Source organism: Alternaria hordeiaustralica (genome assembly GCF_023758085.1).
Source record: "Alternaria hordeiaustralica strain BMP 2776 chromosome Unknown scaffold_1, whole genome shotgun sequence".
Taxonomy (NCBI): domain Eukaryota; kingdom Fungi; phylum Ascomycota; class Dothideomycetes; order Pleosporales; family Pleosporaceae; genus Alternaria; species Alternaria hordeiaustralica.
In genome coordinates this window covers 1,961,211-1,982,483 of record NW_026056773.1, presented here as the reverse complement: position 1 = coordinate 1,982,483, position 21,273 = coordinate 1,961,211, and the positions used below count along the sequence as shown (strand labels likewise).

The window sequence follows — 21,273 nt, the reverse complement described above, 5'->3', positions numbered from 1 at the left end:
GCGCGTGGGTGTGGGTTTATGTCAACGGGGGCGGGTCGCAAAGCTCAGTGAATGACGCAGCGCGGACATTCTGTAATAACAACAACTGAGCATTCACTCTGCTATTCACTCCCGTTTCTACAGAGCACTCGTTAGGATGCTAGTTCCGCATATGCATGCTCTCCATGGTTATTAAGCTGCTACGACAGTGTCATCACATCCCTCTTTCTCAGATTCGGTCATATTGAAGAGCATAGCACCTGGTTCCTGAGCCCCTGCACCTGTATCCTCGTTACTGAGATCAAATGCAGAGTTCATCGTCGCTGCATCCCAGTTTTCGTCTGATATCGCCGAGCTCTTTTGATTCATAGCCTGCTCAAGCTTCCCGTAGTCACGCTTGTAGTCTTTCGTATCCGCATGTGCTTCTCCCAGCGTCTGTCTCGCACCTTCATATGTATCACGATACTTCTTCAAAGCCTGCACAAAGCTCCCCTGTTTCTCTAGTATTCCGGCTAATATCCACATGATCTCCAGAGTTTCGCGGCCATATGAGCCGAGGCTCTCAGTTCGCCATGATAGGCACACTGTGGCCATTTCTTTTGCTTCTTCAAGTTTGTTCGTATGCGCGAGTGTGTGAGCGAGGTCACTCATTGTCTGGAAGCGCTTTGGATTGTCGTAAAACTCGCTGGAATCGTACCAAGAAAGTGCACGACGTAGCAGGGTCTCTGCTTCAATGTAATTTTCTTGAGAAAGTAAGATGCGTGCCAGTGTTACAGCAGCTTCGGGCACTGTGGAGTCATAGTCCTCGCCAAATATACGCTCTTTCTCTGAGAGCGACTCTCTGAGATAATACTCCGAGTCGGCGGATCGACCATCTAATTGCAATCTCAACCCGATTAGGTCCAATTCTTTGACCCAGCTAGTATCGCGTGCTACGTTTCGTGCTTCAGAGGCTTGCTTCCAGATGGTGTAGGCTTCAGCATAGCGACTTCCTGCTAGAAGAAAATAGCCACGCTTGGTAAGGGACTGTTGCGTGCTGGGATGCGCAAGACCAAAATTGCGGACTCTGATTTCGAGCGATTGCAATTGGATTGCTTCGGCTTCTGAACGACGGCGTTGGAAAGATAATACATCGCCTATGCGATCCATGGTGTCCAGTGTATCGTGATGTTCATGGCCGAGAGCTTTCTGCTGCAAGCGTAAGACATGGCGATACAGGATTTCTGATTCTGCATTTTTGTCCGTCTGGAAAAGTAGGAGCGCTTGCTGTTTACGGCATTTGAGTGCTTCGGGTGTCTTTTTACCTCCTGTAGTTTCGAAAGCCTCAGCCGCAACACGGTAAAGATCTTGAGCTTTCTCGAGCCCAGTTCTTTGGTCATAGTAACGCGCAACCTTCCGGGTAAGCGATGCCCATGCACGTAAGGGTTGTGTGGCCGCATTTGATAGCCGGTACGGAATGGCTGCATATGCATGTGCGATCAGAGGCTCGCATCTCTTGAAGTCACCGTCATCTGAGTCGTGAAATCTATCATCGAGGATACCTATGAAGTGTTGACTCCAGACATCGAGCTCATCATGTTGAACGAGCCACCTTTTAGTCGTGAATTGCACCAGCGGATGCATAGAGAAATGCTTCCTGTCCCTGTTCATCTTGATCAGGCTGAAATCCCGGAGAGTGAGCCAGTCGTCCTCAAAGTCGCAAGGGAGACTCTTAGGACAAGACAACAACTGTTGCTCTATTCTCTTTCGGCGCATTTGAGGCCGTCGCTTCCACCATGATTTGCGGGTGTTCCGTGACGAAAGTATCACTTCGCTGTATTGTCCTTGGAGAAGCGCCTCCGGAATGTCCTGTCGATCAAAAAGACACATCAGCGACAAGAGCCTCGCGGCCGAAGGCATGGTCTTGCGGACGTACTCGAATGTGATCCTCCATGTCTTGACAATTGAGTTGGAACGCCCCGCCTTACGGCGCAGCTGTGGAATATCCTCTTCTAAGGCGTTTGAATCTTCCTCATCCTTCGTGCTGAGTTCTTGTAAATAGTCGCGTATTGGTAATGACCGTCTGCTGATATAAGCGGCCGCATGAGTAATTGCGAGTGGGATGTAGTCGACAGTCTCGACAAGTAGTCTCTTGTCCTCATCTTCGTGGCTATCTTCTAGATGCGTTTGTAAGAGCGCGATTGCCTCTGCTTCACTCATTGGCTCCACATGCTTTATGTTTTTGTAATTGCAGGTGATCTGAAAAGCTGCGTCTCGGCTTCTCGAGGTCACTAGGACTGCGCCATTTGAAGATTGCGGTATGAACTCTCGTATCTCTTTGGACTGGTCGGATCCTTTGTATTTCGGCGGTAGACGATTGAAGACGTCCTTGTCGTCCGCGTTGTCGATGATCATCAACCATGTTGCATTCGCTTCGTTGCGCAGCCAATCGTAGACGAGACCAAAGACATCTGCGTCTTTGTCGCTTGCGCCAATGATGCGCAAGATCCTGGCAGTCTCACGATAACTCTCTTCCATCTTCGTAATATTCTCTGCATCGATCCAGAAAACCCAAGTGTTTGGAAAATCTTGTTGGACTCGATAACCGTACTCGATCGCAATCTGTGACTTTCTGTTTTCGTATTCAGCAGCTGTAAATTTTGCCGTGCTGGACAACGGAGAATGTGAAGGCTGTAGATGTTTCAGCCGGGTGGCTGTGTACGTACCCGATGCCGCCTGCCCCCACAAGCGCATGTCGCGATCCAGGTCCCCTCAAGGCAAGGAGATCAGCAAGCACAGATCTCTCGATGAAGTCGACATCCTTGCCGAATGGACAGATGAATCTCGGCATCGGAAGTGGCTGTGAAACTGCAAGTTGTTGGTTGTTAGATCGATCAAGCCCACAGTCTGTCATGGCCGACGCCAACATACCTGCACCACCTCTGCTATCAGCTGCGATAGCAGACTCCAATGTCAAAGTCGACACATAGCCTCTGATCACACCTTCTATGTGTTTCACTTCGCTGTCATAACGAAAGCTTGTGACGGCTTTGAGATTACGAGACGCATTCGAGTTGACCCGCGGGCGCATCTTCAATATGATATCCGACAGAGCCTGAATTTGAAGCTCGAAATCTTTGATAAGTGGTTCCAACGCTTCCTGGCTTTCTTCAGAAACCCTACCATCGTCAATAGCCTGCCGAATGCGCCTTAAAGAATTTATCAGCGTTGGAAGCTCGACGCTGAGTGACTTCAATGCCCTTGGCAGACCCTCTGTTGTCACTCTGAAATCGTTAAGCCGCTTGACAACTTCGGTTGTGATGTGAATGATCGAGATGATGTTTGCAGCGATGCCAAAGGCTTCCATGACGGGGAGGACGGGAGGGCTGACTGAAGGCAAAGAAGCTACGGGCAAGGAACACCCAGCGACGAGGAATCCACCGCGGGGCATCCAGAGAGACCTTGATTTACGCATGAGCGCGGCACAGCAAGGCTGCGACGACTTGTGATGCATCGACATGGGTTGCTAGAAAGTCATTCGCTGAAGGCGCGTACAGCAGACGCGCGAAGAAACCCGTGCGATCATTCCACGCGCCCTTAGGCAGCAGCCCTCTTGAAAGTGAGCATGCCCAAATTTTTGTTGAGTTGATATTGGCATATCAAGAGTCAAAATGTTGCGATAGTCGTGCTACAGTGCCCATGGGCAGGATTGGTCCCTTAGAGAAGTGCGAAGCGTGTTGGGCTGGAAGGCGCCTGCCAGGCGCGGCCCCGGGGGCGCGCGCGTCCAGGCGTCCAGGTACGGCGCTAACCTAAAACACGGTGGATGCGAGGTGGGGCAACATCTCACCAGTTGACGCGTACAACCTTGCCCCATCACCAACGACGTTCGCAGCACTGACAAACTACTGCCGCGGTCGAAGAAGTCAATCAGCTGAAACGACGTGAAAGAGAACATCTTGAAGGATCTGTATCGGAATAGCAAGCTGATTACTACCTAGGTAGAGCTACCATCCTACCGTCTATTGCTGCAACAGCGGTTGACCAACGCCGAACCTGGGTACTAACTCTACACCTCATTAAGTAAATAAGCAAATTGGATATCTCGACATTGAACATTCAGACCGATTACAACCCCCTCGATTTACCAACACCTTCGTACCGGAAACCCAGAGCTTCGAGAGGCACAGGATCGACGACGTTACGTCCATCAAAGACGTACATTGGACGGCGCATGACCTGCGAAACGCGCTTCCATGATATCTCCTTGCGCATTGTATCCACATCACCGTTGTGTACTGAGTCGCCGCGAACGTGCCCGCTTCTCGTAGGCTGCTTGTTGCTGAACTCGTCCCACTCCGTCAATATGACCACGGCGTCGGCGTCGGTACACGCGTCGTAAGTCGAAGAGCAGACCGTGAGTCTGCCTTTGATGCTCTGCGGACTCGGGTTACTGCTCTCGATATCGTGCAGTATTTGCGATTCCTTGACTTGTGGGTCGTAGATCCTGACGTTGGCACCTTCAGCGAGTAGGTTGTTGACGACTGTGATAGCTGCTGACTCGCGAGTGTCTCCTGTGTCCTTCTTGTATGCAAAGCCAAGAATGGCAAGCGTCTTGTTCGAAAGCGAATTGTACAAGCATCGCACTATGCGGCGGGTAAATCGGTCCTTCTGGTACTCGTTTATGTCGACTACTGATCGCCAGTAAGCGGCGACCTCAAACAGGTTCAGGGACTCTGCGATGTATGCAAGGGACAAGATGTCTTTGCGGAAGCAGGAGCCACCAAAGCCGACCGACGCCTTGAGCATTCGAGACCCAATGCGCTTGTCCAATCCAACGGCATAGGACACCTCATCGATGTCGGCGCCTACTGCCTCGCACATGGCACCCAGTGCATTGACACTGCTGATCCGCTGAGCGAGCAGTGCATTTGCAGCTAGCTTGGCCAGTTCAGAGCTAAACAAGTTGATCGTGATGATGCGATCTGGGCTGACCCAAGCTGAGTAGATTTGAGAGAGAGCGCGTGCAGCCGCCAACCCATGGGGAGTCTTGAGAGAGCCGATGAGAACGCGATCAGGGTTCGAGAGATTTTGAATAGCGGTTCCTTCGGCCAAGAACTCAGGGTTTGATAGGATCTCAAACTCGACGCCAGGTCTACTCGTTGCTCTCAGAACATCTCGCAGCGTATCTGCCGCCCGGCATGGCACAGTGCTCTTTTCCACGATGATCTTGTTGTCTGTAGCAACAGCACCAATCTTTCGTACAGCAGACTCCAGATAGGAAAGTTCACTCGCATGTCCGGCACCCTGACCCAATGTCTTGGTGGGGGTATTGACGCTCAAGAGGATGAGTTCGGCTTCGGCAATGCCGCGGTCGACATCTGTGGAGAAAAAGAGGTTTGGCGTTCGCTTGTTGGGAATGCCGTCGCGGGCTGGCTTGACCACATCCATGAGGCCAGGTTCGTAGATGGGGAGTTCTTCAGATTGCCATGCAGCAATGCGCTTGCTGTCATAATCGACCACCGTCACCTGGATGTCGGGGTTGGCGTTCGCCATGACTGCCGAAGTCGGTCCTCCCACGTATCCTGCACCGATACAACATATCTTGGTAATGCGTCCGAACAATTTGGGCTCATGGGTGGAGCGGTATGAGGGCGCTGAGGTGGGCGCATCTTGCCGTGTGTGACTAGACATGAGGAGTGTGTGAGGGTTTGCAAAAACGAGTGTATAACAGGATGCCTGGTAATTGAGCGGGACAAGGACAAGGAACTCTCTGTGGAAGTGAGCCGGATACCTATAGGTACACAAGAGTATCGAGATGTTGGATGAAGTATCCACCAGCCATAGTTACGGACCGAGCGGCCGAAGAGCCTCATGGTCGCCTGGACGGCTATCGGCATCTTCTATTATCGTTTACACGATCTCATTTTGGCAACTACTGGTGCCGAGGATGGGCCTGAACGTATCGGACGGTTAGGAAACGCTTGGTTGGGTGACATGATGGTGATGAGCGCTAGCGTGACGGAAGTACCGGGGGCGCCACAAGGATCAACTGATGGGGTGCCTGCCAAGTCAACCGGGGCCTTTTTAGTAACGTCGCATGTTATCTTTGTGATGTAATCCTTAGCACGAGTACTCCACCACTCGGCGAGGCTTGACATCGATTTCGCATTTTGGCCACTATGGCTATGCGCGTAGCTTCTCAGTTAGTTCCGTCGCAGGACTCCAAGCTCCGCCGCGAGTTACGCAGTTTTTCGCTCCGCCCCAGAGAACGCGCAGAGGAGCCAAGTGCCACAGGACACTAACTCATATGGACTGTTCCTATTCTGCTAATATCGGAACCCGGCAACGCATGATCACAGCGGATGAAGCCACTGTGCCTAAACTATGGCTTAGTTGGACTTCATGGCGCAGTCAATGGTCAGCACAGTTTCAGCGGGCCAGCGCACACGTGCAGCCACTACACCTTATTCGCCCTTGCTTGAGATGCAGTGTTAACTCCGGTCCCCGACGGCCACACCTTACCCGGATCTATCGTGTGACACGGCACACACCGTTCTCAGCGGGTCCTGGGCAGACAGGCATGCGAAGGAGCTAAGGTGTCGGCCAACCGCAGCATTATCCGGTCGTGGTTGAGGATTAGACGCGAAGAGACTTTGTTGACCCTAGCCACAGTGACGCTATAATCTCTTTCAACTAATACTTGTCGGATCAGATACCGGTTCAGCCACCTGAATTTGAACACCCCTTAGACTGTCAAGACGCCTCATTGCGAGGTAGCACGCGACTCCTTCCTCACGTCGACCGACAAAGACGACAACATCATGGAGAAATTCGAAATGGCTCAGGCCGAGCCTGTACCCAACCAAGTGGCCGAAACCGATGAGCAATATCCTGTTGAACTGGATATCAAGGAGAATGAACCGCTACTGGACCTCGAAAGCCAACAAGATGGAAAGCATGTGCTTTCTCAGCGTCCTACAGAGCCAGCTGCCAGTAGGACGAAGACGTTCATATACCTGGCGACTTATTTTATAATGAACTTGAGTCTCACATTTTACAACAAAGCTGTTATGGGTTCGGTATGTAGCAGGAGCAGATACGAGGAGTCGATTTAGCTAACGAGATACCCAGTTTCCGTTCCCGTGGATTCTCACAGCGGTACATACCGGAAGTGCTGCTCTTGGAAGTTCAGTCTTCTTGATGTTCGGGCATTTCCAGCTAACGAGGCTGACGCCGCGCGAGCATCTGGTCCATTTCATGTTCTCGCTCTTGTTCACGCTGAACATTGCAATGTCAAATTTGTCGTTGTAAGTTTCCATTACCTTACATACATCTTCGTACGCTAATAACTTCGCAAAGAGCCATGGTCTCTGTTCCCTTCCACCAAATCATGCGAGCGACATGCCCGCTCTTTACCATTCTGATATACCGTGTTATTTTCTCTCGAAGATATGCACTGATCACGTATCTGTCCATCGTCCCGGTAATGCTAGGCGTCGGACTGGCTACCTTTGGTGACTACTACTTCACCGCCATTGGATTCACACTGACACTCATCGGTGTGGTCCTCGCTGCCATAAAGGTAAGTAATACCCGAAGGATTATGCACGTTCTCGCGAAGGATGCTAACAGCTCGAAATAGACCGTTGTTACCAACCGTTTGATGACGGGGCGCCTGCGACTACCCGCTCTGGAGCTGCTCCTCCGCATGGGGCCCCTGGCCGCAGTGCAATCTCTGCTGTACTCGGTGCTCATTGGCGAGTTTTCAGAATTTCTTGCTTTTGTGAACGCCGGACACTTTACAAGGGACAGGATTCTGACAGTCTCGGGCAACGGCCTGCTCGCATTCGGCCTCAATGTCGCGTCTTTTGAGACGAACAAGCTGGCGGGCGCGTTGACCTTGACCATCTGTGCAAATCTCAAGCAATGTCTAACCATCGTATTGGGAGCCTTCTTGTGGGACGTGCCTGTCAGTCCGATGAACGGCGCGGGCATCCTGCTCGCTCTGGCAGGTGGAGCGTGGTACAGTAGTATAGAGCTTAAGTCCAAGGCGAGAGCAAGTGGATGAGCGAATGACACATGGCGTCGCGCTTTCTTAGCGTGACGCGCTACTCTAGCGAGAACAGAGTCCGTGCACATGTGATTCTTCTGTGACCCCAGACGTGCGTCCAACCGATCGCTTGGAGCCTGGATCCGAGTAAGACACTAGCATCCGTCTTTCCCGATATCCTGGTAGTATGCCTCGCTCTATCAACTTCTTTCGGAATCATGCCATTTATGCCAATCATGCAGCTCACCATACGAGATTGCCATGGGTGACGCCACGCTCCCGAGGTCTGCCTGACCACGGGGCTGCACGGTATCAATGCCAAAGGAGAGTTTTGCTGGGCTATGGCTGGCCTAAAATTAGCGCTCTATTACCACTGATCATATCATAATCGCCTTCAGACGGCTGTGGCTCAATACACCTGCGCCATGCTTCGTCCTAGGACTCTCGTCTTCGGAACCCTGGTTTTCGCGACCCTGGTAGTTTTCTGGACTGCACTACATCTCAACTCCCTCGACACCATACGGCAAGCCGCGATACAAGATCCACTCACCGCGAATATCCAAGAATCGCGTCTTCACCTGCTCATTGTAGCTACGAGTAGTGGCCTCGACTTGTGCCGCCTTCTTCTCTCCGCGTCGGTGCTCTTGTACCCACCTCCTGTTCTCATCGACTGGGCAGGAGCGGGCGCATTCAACGCTGCAGAAACTCACCTTGCGAAAATCGCGGGTCCTCTTCGCTACCTCGAGAGTCTGTCCCCCGCACAAGATACAGACATAGTCTTACTGGTGGATGGCTTCGATGTTACGTTCCAGCTCGGTCCGGATGTCTTGCTAAAGCGTTACTTCGAAGAAGCGGCTGCCGCCAATGATCGGCTGGTCAACCGGTACGGCAAAAGCCATGTGCGGAAACACAAGATTTACAACAGCATCCTTTTCGGCCCTGACAAAGTATGCTGGCCAGAAGATGTTCTTCGCTTAGCGTGCTGGGTCGTTCCTGACTCACCTCTTCACCCCGACGCTTTTGGCCCTTACACTGATGGATGGGGTGATATGAATCACGCAAGACCGCGCTGGCTGAACTCAGGCACCATCATCGGGCCCGCTGGCGAAATGCGCGAGATGTTTCGTGCAACTCAAGAAAAGATCAAGCAGACGTACAATCCCGAAGACGTGCTGCGCAACTCCGATCAGAAGTACTTTGCAGACGTATGGGGTGATCAAGAGTATGCGCGCATACTATCGCATGGAGATAAGCCCTACGGGATGCCCGAAGGAGTTCAAGAAATTGACCTACCAACGCTCAAGGGAGGCGAAGTGACTGAATATCACATTGGGCTGGACTATCGATCGAGCCTATTCCAAACAGCTGCGGGGTATAAGAACTACATTGCTTGGATGGCGACGAACCGATCCTCGCTTCCTTCATCATCGAAATCCGTGGAGCCGTACAGGATTGATCTACAGGAGGACGTGCTGCAGTCAAGGAAGCCATTTGCTGCCATATCAGATGATCCGGCCTTGAAGGAAACTTCGTGGCGAGATGTGTCTCTGGGTTTCAACACAGTTACTGGCCAGCCTTTCCCAGTGCTCCACTTCACAGGCGACAAGTCATTTCGAGACACTTGGTGGCCCCGCATGTGGTACTCTGGAGAGGCTGAGCGCCTTCAACGCGCGGCATCTCAAGTAAACGACGAGAAGATTGGGTCAGATCCTATCAATGGAGTTCGGTGGACCAAGAACATGCCGTACGACAATAAAGTAGGCGAGCCAGAGGAGAAGTCGGGGGCTTGGAGTGACCAGGGGGAATCGCTCTCGTGGAAATCTCTTTGCGAGTCGCATGAACCTGCGTTGTACAGTGGAGAGGCAGAGAAAGTCTCGTTTTGGGACACTATATACCATTGATCGCGAAGCATCAGGCGTTGAATTTACTAAATCTTAATACCAACATTGTGTTTTACACCAAACTGTACGATCACATGTAAAGTCTCTCATCGAACTGGCACCAAGAGTGGAATGCACAAATCTTACTGCCTAATTTCGCTCCTGTTCACATAGCCACGCCGCCCCTGTCGTGGCAGTTTACCGAGCAGATGGTCCAAGCCACCAAAGAGACTAGTGGCATCTCGGCACACCTCTTCCGGATGGTGCCGGCAAGTAGACCCACTAGTGTACGCCCATCCGCCACCTCCCGGAGTTGACGCCGCACGGCTGGGATATCCGACTAGCTCAAGTGTAAGTTTAGATCCTAAGAAGGCGAACTGCCATCAGTGACAGCTCATTACCAGCATGAATAATGCGCTCGGCCGGGTGCAGGTGCACTGCCAACTACGGCGCTGTCGCAACCATCATCTCGCAACGTGAGCTTCACAGTTCCGCCGTGTCAGCACGGTTTTCCGAATGATGCGCGGGTACAAGCAACTCTCCAACGACGCGGTCGCGCGCCTACCAGGCTGGAGTCGCCGGCGCTGGATACTTTTCGCAGCATCTTTTGTACTCGTCGTTCTCTTCATTACTACCGTCAACAGTGACCGCCATCTTGTTCCTACTGCTTTCTCATCTGGCGGCAAGAACAAGGCGAAACACTCCTCCATCATCCACGTTCTCATCCCGGCAGACCACAAAGATGTCAATCTTTGCAAGACGATGCTCAGCGCTGCAGTGGCTGGGTATCCAACCCCTACGCTGATTAACTGGGGCGCCACATTTGACGATAAATCGCTAGTAGCTGGAGGTTCGCATATAGCCAAGATCAGCGGTGTGCTCGAATACCTGCGTAAACTTGGGCCGGAACGCGACGACGACTTGTTGCTGCTGGTGGATGGATACGATATCTGGTTTCAACTGCGACCCAGCGCGTTGATCTCGCGCTTCCATGCTATCAACAACGCGGCGAATGCGCGTATACGGAAGACTATGGGCTCCGGAGCGGCGGCTGCAGAGGGTATAAGCCAGAACATTGTCTTCTCGGCGCAGAAGCGCTGTTGGCCCTGGAAACCAGAGGACCCCCCTTGCTATGCTGTACCGCAGTCTTCGCTGCCTGGAGACATCTACGGACCACAGACAGATACCGATATCGGCTGGGACAAGAACCCATACGTCAAGTTCCGTCAACGGTACCTCAACTCCGGAGATGCCATGGGCCGCGTGGGCGCGATGAAAGCGCTCTTCGAACGCGCCATGGAGAAGGCAGACAAAGACCGCAACTTTGGCAGCGACCAGAAGATCTTCAGTGAGATTTTCGGCGACCAGGAATTCCAACGCGAGGTCATGAGACAACGACACAGGTCTTTCTTCCAAAAGACGGGGGATTGGTTAACGGGGAGAAAGAGCATCCTTAGCCCGCAGTCTGAGCGGCACTTGCGCGAGCACAAGGCTGGCAAGCCAGATGAGTTTGGCATCGGACTGGATTATGCCAGTCTACTTGGTCATCCCACAGTCTTCGCAGAAGAAGACTCAGCATGGGTTACACATGGCGACCCCAAGTCCATTGCGCAAGCGTCTGCTGAACTCAACGTCGCGCCAGTACGCGTTCACGACCTTGTCCAAGACATTACCGAGTCGCAACCGCCATTCCGCCCCGCAGTCGTCGCTCCGGGTGCCAAATTCCCCGATGAGAAGTCTTGGAACGATGTTCCTCTCTACACGAACATGTGGACGAGCGTCGTCCCTGGCCTGATCCACCACAACGCGCATCGAGATGGGCTCAAGTCCCTCCGCGTTTCGGTCTGGGATCGCATGTGGTACTTTAATCACACTAGGAAGTTGTACGAGTCGAATGCCATGGGACCGGTCGCGCCCGTTGCTGTAGTACATGATGATGCGGGCGTGGAGCAGGCGTGGTGGAGCCCAATCGCGGAGAAGGGCGGGGCAAAGTCGGACAAGGATGAATGGCTGCCATTCAATGATTTGTGCAAGGACTTTGAGAAAGAGGTGTTTAGAGATGTTTAGATTCTTCAGTGTCTTTCGAGTCATATCTATACTATAAAACCAATGACAATTACATAAAAGAAAGCATTTGGTCTATGCGTGTGTCGAGACCATGGCAAGATACCATTGCAATGTATCAGCTCACAGTAGTGACGTCAGACGCACGATCAAATGTATACTGCCATTGTTCTAGGGATTTCAAAGACAGAAAGAGACAACACGATTCAAGCAGACCCACACGGAATCCCAAACTAACACCATCATAGCCGCAACACTCTCGAAGTCGACATCAACGAGACGCACTCACTATACAAGCGTGCGACCTCACATGAACCAATCTGTAACACCGTCCCAATATTTAATCTCGTCGTCATCTTTCGTCGGACTCGTACTCTCGTCAACTCCAGTATGTCGCAATTTCATCGCCTCTTGCAAAGTAGGCCATTCCACTGCGCTCGTGCTGGCACCATCACTCGTCCATCGTGCAGCACTGGTAGGTGTGGCGGGTGTCTCCTCCTAGTGAGACTGGAAGTAAGACTCAGAGTAATACTCGTCATCTTCATCGTCGCAGTCGGAGTCGTCAATGGGTTCGACATCAAACGTAGTCTCGGGTGGTGTAGGTACTTCCTCCCAGGAATCCGCCATGGACTTCGTAGTTGCCGGATCGATGATATCGTACTCGGAAAGAAGACTAACAGTGTCGAAGTCATCGGTGTCTGATTTGGAGACGCTTTCTTTATGTTCAGCTTCAAGGAGTGCAAGCACTTTGGAGATTGTGGCCCTGTGATTGTCTTGCGTGGATGGTTTGGAGTTCACGTGGCTGATGTCGAGGTTTGGTGAGCGCTGTGGGATGCTGTCCTCATCATTCCGCGTATTGGGCGATGTGAAAATATCTGAGAAGAACGCGCTAGATGCTGCAGGCTTGTCCGACAGCGCAGTATACCATTGATAAGCGTTCCACGGATGTTCTGCCTCCGACGTTTTGAACGGGTCCCCAAAGGGTGGACGAGAAGAGCTTTCGGGAGCAGGAGAAGTGGATGAGCTTGTTCCAAACGATGGGGTTCCGAGTACGGGCTGCTGGGCTGTGGAGGTGCTCTCGCGCGCGATGAGTTTGCCGTCGGCAAAGAACTTGGACTTTCGACCGGGTTGCTGAGGAATATAGCAACGCGCGTGGGGCTTTGCTGGAACAGTCACTTCTTGCGGTGACAGCCTGATACGCGCATGACCCGAGCTCATCAGCGTTTCCGACTGACGAACCTTTGCTGGAGTTGGTATTGAACGGCGTTGCCAACAGCCGTGAAAACGCGGGTTGACGTTCATCTTTTCGGCGTCCAAAAATGGAGGTTCCCGCCCAAGGCCATGTGCAATGGATGGAGTTCCAATTTTTCCATTCGCTGTCTCGGGTTCGGTGGGTTGAGATGCACCAGAAGGGGATACAAAGGTTGGCTCAATCATGTTGGAGGACATGTTGACAAGACTGAGAGGACAGGGCGTACAAGGGGTATTCGCCACGGTTGGGAGAAGAGGTGGTCCCTTTTGCTGGATATCTGACTCGTCAGTGGATGTGGTAGGCTTGGTCTGTAGACTCCTCGAAGTGAGTGCACGATGTGCTGCTTTTGTTACGGCGTGTTGTGCGTGGGACGAGGATGTAGGAGGAGGGACTGAAGACTCTGAGGGTTGCGGAACTTTTTCAGGAGCCTTTGATTCTAGAAATTTAGACTTGGATGGAAACCGTCCTGAAAGATCGGGACAGGCAAGAAAAGCGGAGATTGGGAAGAACTGAGAATTCTGCCGCTTAGTCGCTGCGCCATTAGAGGACATTTGAGACCGCAGTGCTTTGATCTGGGAGGACTGGGACTGGCTTGTTGCAGTGGCTGTTGAATCTGGAAGAAATTGTGGGGCCCAAGAAGGTCTGTCGATATCGAAACACGGAGGATTGATAGGTGCGGCCTTTCGACTATGGCTAGAAGTGTCGTCCATCCCTGGTTTAATCGGCTCATCCTCGTTAAGACGCAAAGCAGCCATGGTCTTGCACAACGCGCTAATGTTTGCATTTTCGCATCGTTCAGTATTCTTGGTAGATGAGTCTTTGCTTCTATGGCGCTTTCCTCCCCGTTTGCCTCGCCGCCTCGTGCTTCCGGTAGTGGTGGGAACAAAATCGAAATTCCACTTTGGTTCGGTGGGCGAGTGTTGGAGCTCTGCTAGGATGCTGAATTTGTTCGCTATAAATGTTAGAAGCCGTCAAAGCGCATGCCATCTAGTGCCAACGTACGCGTAGGAGTGAAATCATGCTCATGAGGACAGGTAGTCAAGCAGTAATTAGCGGAAATGGCTCTGGTGTCGCGTACTCGACAATCTGAGCAGCGACCGTCCTTCAACGGGCGCGCAGGCTTGGAGAATCGCGTCGAGGTTCTGTCATTGCGGATCGGTTGTGCCTGTCCTAGGATCATGCTAGAGGTGTAACGAAAGGCAATGTTGGACTAGGAAATATAGGGCAAACGGGAGAAGGTGACGGAGCTGTAGGTGCAGTACTTCGGTTTATCGTGCGATAGCAAAGAAGAAGATTGAGGTGTACTCGGAAGGACAGCCATGGCGATAAGGGTGCCATGTGGCTAAGAGGGGCGTTACTGCCCTGCAAAGGAGCGCTGTTCGTCCTGCCTTGAGGTAGTGCCTTCTCCATCAGCGGTCAGTCAGTGGCTCTTTCCAGTTCGAGCGTTCTGTTTGATGTCTGGAGCAGGAAGGTACACCCGGTGGAGTTCAGAGTCGATATGAATATCATGATGCTCTGCATGATTAGTCGCTTCGACTGGAGCTGTCGGCAGGAATGCACAGGTAGCCACCTAGATAGAGTGAGAGCAAACGGATAAACAGTATTCGCTTGCATTACTAGTCAGCCGATATGCTGTATTGTACAGAATACATCTTCTGGCAGAAGCTTGCCCTGCATTGCAGGGTCGCCGTCTGCAGACTCTCCTTGACTGTCAATGACCCATCAGCACGACATGTACTGGCGTAATTTCCGACAACCAGTAGAATAGTCTCTTTAAGCAGCACGACGACAACGCGTATGTAGAGAAAAGGGAACAAAGAAAGTGGTGGTGTTTCAGTGTGGGCGGTGGAGGATGACAAATGGAGCTTAAGCTATGGCCATGAGGTCAGAGGTGTGCAGCTAAAATTGGTGGGGAAGCCATGTCTCCATCTCTGCCTGGACTTCTCTGCTGTCGACTAACCCCACGTAGCAAATACCCTCGCCGCACACTTCTCCCGTCCCAGGGCGCTCCAGGATAATTGGCAACAAGCAGCAGGCCGCAATTACCTGGAGCCGCTTCCGAATCCCCAGTCGCACTTTCTTCCGCACGCCCCAGCAAACATGGCCGACACCACACGCGCAGCCACGGCGCAGAAGCAGCACCGGCGCCCAGGCTCGCGCATCGTGCCTGCCATCCCCTACCGTCTGTCCAAGTCTCAGCCATCAGCCAGACCCATCACACCAGACGGCTCCACCAAGGACAGTGTCGCCCAACCAGCTAAGCCGCAGCCGGAGCCGCAATCCGCGCACGAGAGGCAGGAACAAGAGCAAACTGAAAACCAGCAGGCCGAGGCGGTGCAGACTCCTCTTACGCCAGAGTCAAACACTTCGGGCGCAGAAAAGAGAGAGCTCGATGCAACCGCCGCGCCTGGCCCGTTGCAGAATGGCCACTCGGCACCGGCAGACACTCATGGTGAGCATTCACTGCCGGCTCCTTCTTTGACCCAGCACGTACTGAACTCCAAAGATGCAGAGAACCACGTCAACGGCCATGCCGACGAGAAGCCTCCCGCGCCCGTGGAGCCCAGCGCCGAGCCCAGCGCCGAGCCCAAGCCTGTCACGAACGGAGTGCACCGCAAACTGACCATACCCGCCCACCTGCCTCCGCCCTTCTATCCCTCGAACAAGACGGACACGCAGACACCGCCCACAGAAGGCAGCGACAGCGCTCACACTTCCTCGCACCGCCACCAGCTCAGTGCTGGTGCTCTGGTCTTCCAGAGCGCGAATGAGTCACCGGCACCTCCTGTGGCTCCTCAAGAGCCAGAGCTGCACCAGCACGAACAGCACGCGCTGCCACGTCCCCCGCCTGGGTTCGGTCCCCAGCAGTTTGCGCCCTTCTTCCCCGGCCACGCCCAGCATCCCTCAGAGGCAGGAGCGCCCTGGCATGTGCCGCCACAAGCAGTCGCACCGCCTGAAGCTGCCTACGCAAACGGCTCCGAGTTTCGACCCTCGCAGTTTCCCAGCGGTCCTGTCCTCTATCCGGGTCCTCCCAACGGTCACTTCTCGCCGGAACAGGCAGCTTTTGTCGCAAACGGTACCCGCACCTCGCACTCGCAGTCACCGAGCAAGGCACAATTTGGCGACACGGTACCCACATCAGACCACGGGGACGAGCATCATGCCATGCCCTACCAGAATGGCACTGCCCCTCCTACCGAACGCCTCGAGGAGTCGCCGTTTGAACTTGCCAGCTATTTGTCAATCCAATTCGCCAACCCCGAATTCGCCGACTTCATCCTCCAAGTTCGGTCACCTGAGTCCATTCTGATGTCAGTACCAGTTCACGGCATCGTAGTCGTGCGGAGCCCTGTCATAGCCGAAGCAATTCGTCGCAGCCCGGCCCCCAGCCACCGCAGCAGAGACGCGCGCCGACTGGTCGATGTCCTTGCGCTCGACCCTTTCACTACCGGCGAATCCCTAGAGGAAGCTGTCAGGGTTCTGTATGGCGCCCCGCTCCTTTCTGCCCAGACCTTCCTGTTCGGCCTTGCACCTTACATGTACGAGAACGACCAAGCGTCCCCTTCCAACGACGCCCGCATGCGCATGCGACAAGTTCTGAGCTACATTGCGGCAGCAAGGACTCTCCAGATGCCTAGCATGCAGGCGCGCGGTATTGAGATCGCACGGATGCTTCTCCGATGGGATACTGTCGAGCAGGTACTGCAATATACACTGCAGGCCAGCTCTGGGCCACGATCAAGAGGTGAAGGTCCCGATGCAGAAGACCCCTTCATTTCAATGCTGCTCAATCACGCTCTCGAGTTCATCGCCTACACCTTCCCTGCCGACTTCAAATTGTACGCGATAGCGCCAGAGTTTTCAGATGCTCCACGTCTGCCAGCACTCGTTGAACCACGTAACGCCGCGCATAACCCAAGGCTAAGCAAGATTCGGTTCGGTGACGCGCCACCGGAAGATGATCACCGTCCTAGCCACGCGACCGTCGTGCTGTCGACTATTCTGCTATCTCTGCCACTTCCACTCGTGGAACGGCTCTTCAATCATCGGGCAACAGCGAATCAACTCGGATGGAGTGGTGCCACTAAGATCTTGCGCGAAGTAGTCAATGAGCGTGAGAATCGGCGCCAAAAGGCATCGGCGGGCCAGTTGAAGCCGAGCCAAGATGGTACCATTCCAGCCGGCCTCTTGAACAACGTGTATCTTGAAGAACGCGTGGAGCAAGTCGAGCCATCATCTCTTCACCCTTCCGGCCATCGCTTGGCGACGAAACGGGTCGCCAGCGACACATGAGGAGCAGTCCGAACAAGTGGAGCCTCGACGACGTTAGTTCTTTCCCATGTCAGCATTCGACATTCGGCACGACTTTTCGGGCCGGCGACATACAAACCAGGTCGGTTCTTTCCTTAGGGTGTAAGCATAGTGAGCGTTCATGGGCGTTCACGCAGGCGTTGTGAGCGAGTCCTTCCACCAAAACCTTTCCTACGGTCACCAAAAGTACGTTACGATGTGACGAAGCATATTCCCCAAGATCATGACAGCATGCCAGCTTGACTTTGATTTGTACATCATTACGGCATAAATGTTTTCTTTTCTCTACGATGGTGGCGGCGTCTTAGGCAAATGTGTCGGAATCAGACGCAGCGCGGTATACAAAGGTGGAGGATGAAATCTCACGGGTTAGATAGGCCGCGCTGAAGGGCGGAAAAATAGCATCAGGGTATCAGCAGACTACATATGCGAAGCGCAGTGTTCTTGGAAGGTACGACGATGGGATACAGCCCTGTCTCGGCCGGAATTGCACGGCTGTAATGCGGAGATAACAATCAGGAAAGTTTCATGACGTGCCTGTTGCCTCGCACGTGGCGCGCCGTTGTCTGCAAGGCTGTGCTCCCTAAGGTTTTGACTAAAGCATGAAACCGGATCGTTCCTCATAACGAAATCCCCCGATTGGATTACGGAGTGTTGGACAAACCTTAGCAAGTACGTTTCGCCATGTCTTCCTCAGCCTCAACTTCCAAGGCTGGAGCGAGCCGTCGGTTGCTTGAGAATATGCCCGAAAGAGGAGGAAGTGTAGCGCAGCCCAGGTCTGTGTTGCACCCTTTCTAGCCGATGCCCCCAGTCAACTCCGAAGCTTGATATATGGTCTCCTGGGGCTGCTTGTCTCTCATTCACGTCTCATTTAGACGTCTTTCTAAGTCCGCGTTCTGCCAACTCTTTGATTATTCTATCCGTCATCTCCTGCTTGTGTGCCTCTCAGCAAGCGTTGCTACTGGTAGTTTCCGTTTTTAAGGACCCCATTTCTCGAACAAGAACCTCGTTGGACACTCACTGCCGGGCCACTGCTCCGTCTTGATACCTAGCGACAACACTTCCACTCGCGACAGCTACACTGGCAGCGGGAACAGGCCCAGTATGCCACCTACGAACGTATCGACGCTGGACCCCGGTAGACAGACTGGACCGGCTTCCTATGAGTTGACGAACTTTGGCGGACCTAGTCAACAGCCATCCCTTGCGACCTTGAATTCGCAGTACAGTGCGGAGTCGTCGAAGGATCCAAGACATCAGCCATCGTATGCGACTTTGAATTCACTGCGCAGCACACACAAGGAGCGCGTGATAGAGGACAAGGACGATGAAAATACAGCCGAGAGCAGGCTGGAACCTGCGCGATCGAGTCAACCTAATGTGAATGACGCGTCCAAAATACCTAATGGTGGACTGTGGGCATGGCTGCAGGTCCTCGGGGCGTTTTTTCTGTTGTTTAACTCTTGGGGCGTAAGTCAAAACCACGTACAGACTTCATGAAAGACCTGAACTGACCCTACAGCACAGATTATCAACACATTCGGAACATTCCAAACATATTACGAAACGAATTTGCTCGCCAGCTCGAGTGCTTCAGCCATATCCTGGATCGGGTCTATACAGGCGTTCCTGCTCCTCTTGGTCGGCGCACTCACTGGTCCCATCTATGACGCAGGCTACTTTCGCGCACTGCTCATCGTGGGAAGCTTCATGTTGGTTTTGGGCCAGATGATGCTCAGTCTATGCCATACGTACTGGCAAGTCCTTCTCGCACAAGCGTTCTGCATCGGTATTGGGACTGGATGTCTGTTTATCCCTAGTGTGGCTATCCTTTCAACCTACTTTTCTACCCGAATCGGAACAGTAATTGGAATTGCCGCAGCTGGGTCATCGCTTGGCGGAGTCATCTATCCCATTGTATTCCACAAACTCATTTCTCAAATCGGATTCGCCTGGACGACACGGGTGCTCGGCTTCATTGTCCTCGCCACTATGACTGTACCCAATGTTTGCATGCGCGTCCGGGTTCTGCCGGCGGAATCGCGTTCTCTTCTCGACCTGCGTGCATTCCGGATGCCGTCATATAGTCTCATGGTCGCGGGATTCTTCCTTGGCTTCATGGGCTTATATATGCCGTTCTTCTATGCACAAACCTACGCTATCCAGGAACATATTACGAGTGAGAGTATGGCATTCTATCTCCTCGCCATCATGAATAGTACGAGTGTCTTTGGGCGTATAGTACCGAACTTGGTAAGCTTTTCCGCCACCCTCTGGATACTACTTTTGTTTGGCCTGGAGTTACTAATTTCTCTCCGTAACAGTTCTCCGACAAACTCGGCCCTTTCAACGTCGTAATTCCCTGCTGCATCATCTCTGGCGTTCTCTGCATATGCTTCATGGGTGCCACCTCCTCCGCCGGCATTATAGTACTCATGGCATTCTACGGCTTCTTCTCTGGATCGTTCGTCTCGCTTCCACCCGCCATTGTAGTTCAGCTGAGTAGTGACGCGCGAGACAAGGTCGGCACAAGAATGGGTCAGGCCTTCGCTGTCGTGGGCGTGGGACTGCTTATTGGAACGCCGATCGGAGGTGCGATTCAAGAAAAGAGTGGTTTTGCTAGCTTGTGGGTGTTCGGAGGATGTTTGTTATTCGGATGTGTGCTGTTGCTTATTGCTGCTCGGGTGGCATTCAAGGGGCGGAAGATCATGGTCAAAGCATGAAACAGGAAACGTGAGCGCCAAAGAGAACGAACCGTTACGCATGGAAGTCTATGGCAGTCTATATCCTACTCAACATAAAGGGAATTCCCCAACTCCAGATACTCGAAACAATAGACATCGAACGGTTGCGTGCATCACTTCGCTTCACACCACGCCTTCAGGTCATTGTTGTAGCCCTCCCATCCTTTCTTCGTCTTTTCCGGGAAGCCGAACTTTCGTGCCACCGCGTTTTCACCCATGAGAAAGGACAGCGCGCCGCTGAAGACTTCTTCTTGCGTGAACTTTGTGCCACCTGGAATAGTACTACTTGGCTCAAAAGTGAACGAATGCGTACCTGTGAACAGAAGCGGTATAGACCCTGTCCACGCGAAAGAGGTTGGTGTGTTATGCTACGAACTCTATTAGACAATGTCGCGTCATAGTCAAATACAGATATGACGTACTTCTATTGGAGCATACATCTTTTGTCCCGATGAAAAGACAACGCGTATCTTGTTCTCGGGTTCGACGGGGCCGAGTGGGGTCAGAGAAGCGAAGAAGCCTTTGTGGTATTTGGGGAGGGATGCGAAGTCGAGAAACTGGGAATCTCGTAAGCATTGCAACTGATAAGCTTTGTATCAGGCCGGAAAAGGTGAAGCTCGTACTTTTGCGCGGACGGCTTCCGGTGAGGATGCGATGTCGATGCTTGCTGTGACTGTCATAGCTGTGAGGTGGCAGACGAAGAGCGACGATCACTTGGTAAGTTCAATGGATAGGATTTGTTCCGACGAAGACAAACTCGAACCTTAATGTGACGATAGGAGATGCAGTGATGATATTTATCGCAGATAGCGTGACGCCTTCGTACGAATCCATATCTACAGCTGGTGAGCGGACGAAAGATATCATGATATACCTATGCCTTTTGCGGCTCAATGCGCGCATACATATCAGTGTGGCTTTACACTGCAAGGGGGTCTGGGAGACTCTCTGCGCGTTAGCGTTGGAAGGTTGATGGAAGAACGCAAGAAGGGGCGGTGCGGCACGTCTTAGGGG

General features: G+C 52.8%; 8 protein-coding genes across 8 annotated transcripts; 4 read left to right on the top strand and 4 right to left on the bottom strand.

Annotated features, from left to right (window-relative positions):
• Positions 1-171: 171 nt before the first annotated feature.
• On the bottom strand, positions 172-2,712 carry J4E84_000603 (uncharacterized protein; the record flags this gene model as incomplete). Its single annotated transcript, XM_049383241.1, has 2 exons — positions 172-2,626; positions 2,705-2,712. The coding sequence occupies 2 exons, from the start codon at positions 2,710-2,712 to the stop codon at positions 172-174; spliced, it is 2,463 nt and encodes an 820-aa protein (XP_049248759.1).
• Positions 2,713-4,083: 1,371 nt separating this feature from the next.
• On the bottom strand, positions 4,084-5,649 carry J4E84_000602 (uncharacterized protein; the record flags this gene model as incomplete). The annotated part of the gene is made up of 1 exon (XM_049383240.1): positions 4,084-5,649. The coding sequence occupies one exon, from the start codon at positions 5,647-5,649 to the stop codon at positions 4,084-4,086; it is 1,566 nt and encodes a 521-aa protein (XP_049248758.1).
• Positions 5,650-6,779: 1,130 nt separating this feature from the next.
• Positions 6,780-8,026, top strand: J4E84_000601 (uncharacterized protein; the record flags this gene model as incomplete). The annotated part of the gene is made up of 4 exons (XM_049383239.1): positions 6,780-7,037; positions 7,090-7,265; positions 7,318-7,540; positions 7,601-8,026. The coding sequence occupies 4 exons, from the start codon at positions 6,780-6,782 to the stop codon at positions 8,024-8,026; spliced, it is 1,083 nt and encodes a 360-aa protein (XP_049248757.1).
• A 407-nt stretch (positions 8,027-8,433) lies between these two features.
• On the top strand, positions 8,434-9,909 carry J4E84_000600 (uncharacterized protein; the record flags this gene model as incomplete). Its single annotated transcript, XM_049383238.1, has 2 exons — positions 8,434-8,440; positions 8,489-9,909. 2 exons carry the CDS (start codon positions 8,434-8,436, stop codon positions 9,907-9,909), a joined length of 1,428 nt encoding a protein of 475 aa, XP_049248756.1.
• Positions 9,910-10,407: 498 nt separating this feature from the next.
• J4E84_000599 (uncharacterized protein) lies at positions 10,408-11,955 on the top strand (the record flags this gene model as incomplete). Its single annotated transcript, XM_049383237.1, has 2 exons — positions 10,408-10,415; positions 10,533-11,955. 2 exons carry the CDS (start codon positions 10,408-10,410, stop codon positions 11,953-11,955), a joined length of 1,431 nt encoding a protein of 476 aa, XP_049248755.1.
• A 495-nt stretch (positions 11,956-12,450) lies between these two features.
• J4E84_000598 (uncharacterized protein) lies at positions 12,451-13,254 on the bottom strand (the record flags this gene model as incomplete). Its single annotated transcript, XM_049383236.1, has 2 exons — positions 12,451-13,182; positions 13,249-13,254. 2 exons carry the CDS (start codon positions 13,252-13,254, stop codon positions 12,451-12,453), a joined length of 738 nt encoding a protein of 245 aa, XP_049248754.1.
• Positions 13,255-15,304: 2,050 nt separating this feature from the next.
• Positions 15,305-17,497, top strand: J4E84_000597 (uncharacterized protein; the record flags this gene model as incomplete). Its single annotated transcript, XM_049383235.1, has 1 exon — positions 15,305-17,497. One exon carries the CDS (start codon positions 15,305-15,307, stop codon positions 17,495-17,497), a length of 2,193 nt encoding a protein of 730 aa, XP_049248753.1.
• A 2,875-nt stretch (positions 17,498-20,372) lies between these two features.
• On the bottom strand, positions 20,373-20,939 carry J4E84_000596 (uncharacterized protein; the record flags this gene model as incomplete). The annotated part of the gene is made up of 4 exons (XM_049383234.1): positions 20,373-20,530; positions 20,573-20,627; positions 20,682-20,816; positions 20,883-20,939. The coding sequence occupies 4 exons, from the start codon at positions 20,937-20,939 to the stop codon at positions 20,373-20,375; spliced, it is 405 nt and encodes a 134-aa protein (XP_049248752.1).
• Between the last annotated feature and the right edge of the window lie 334 nt (positions 20,940-21,273).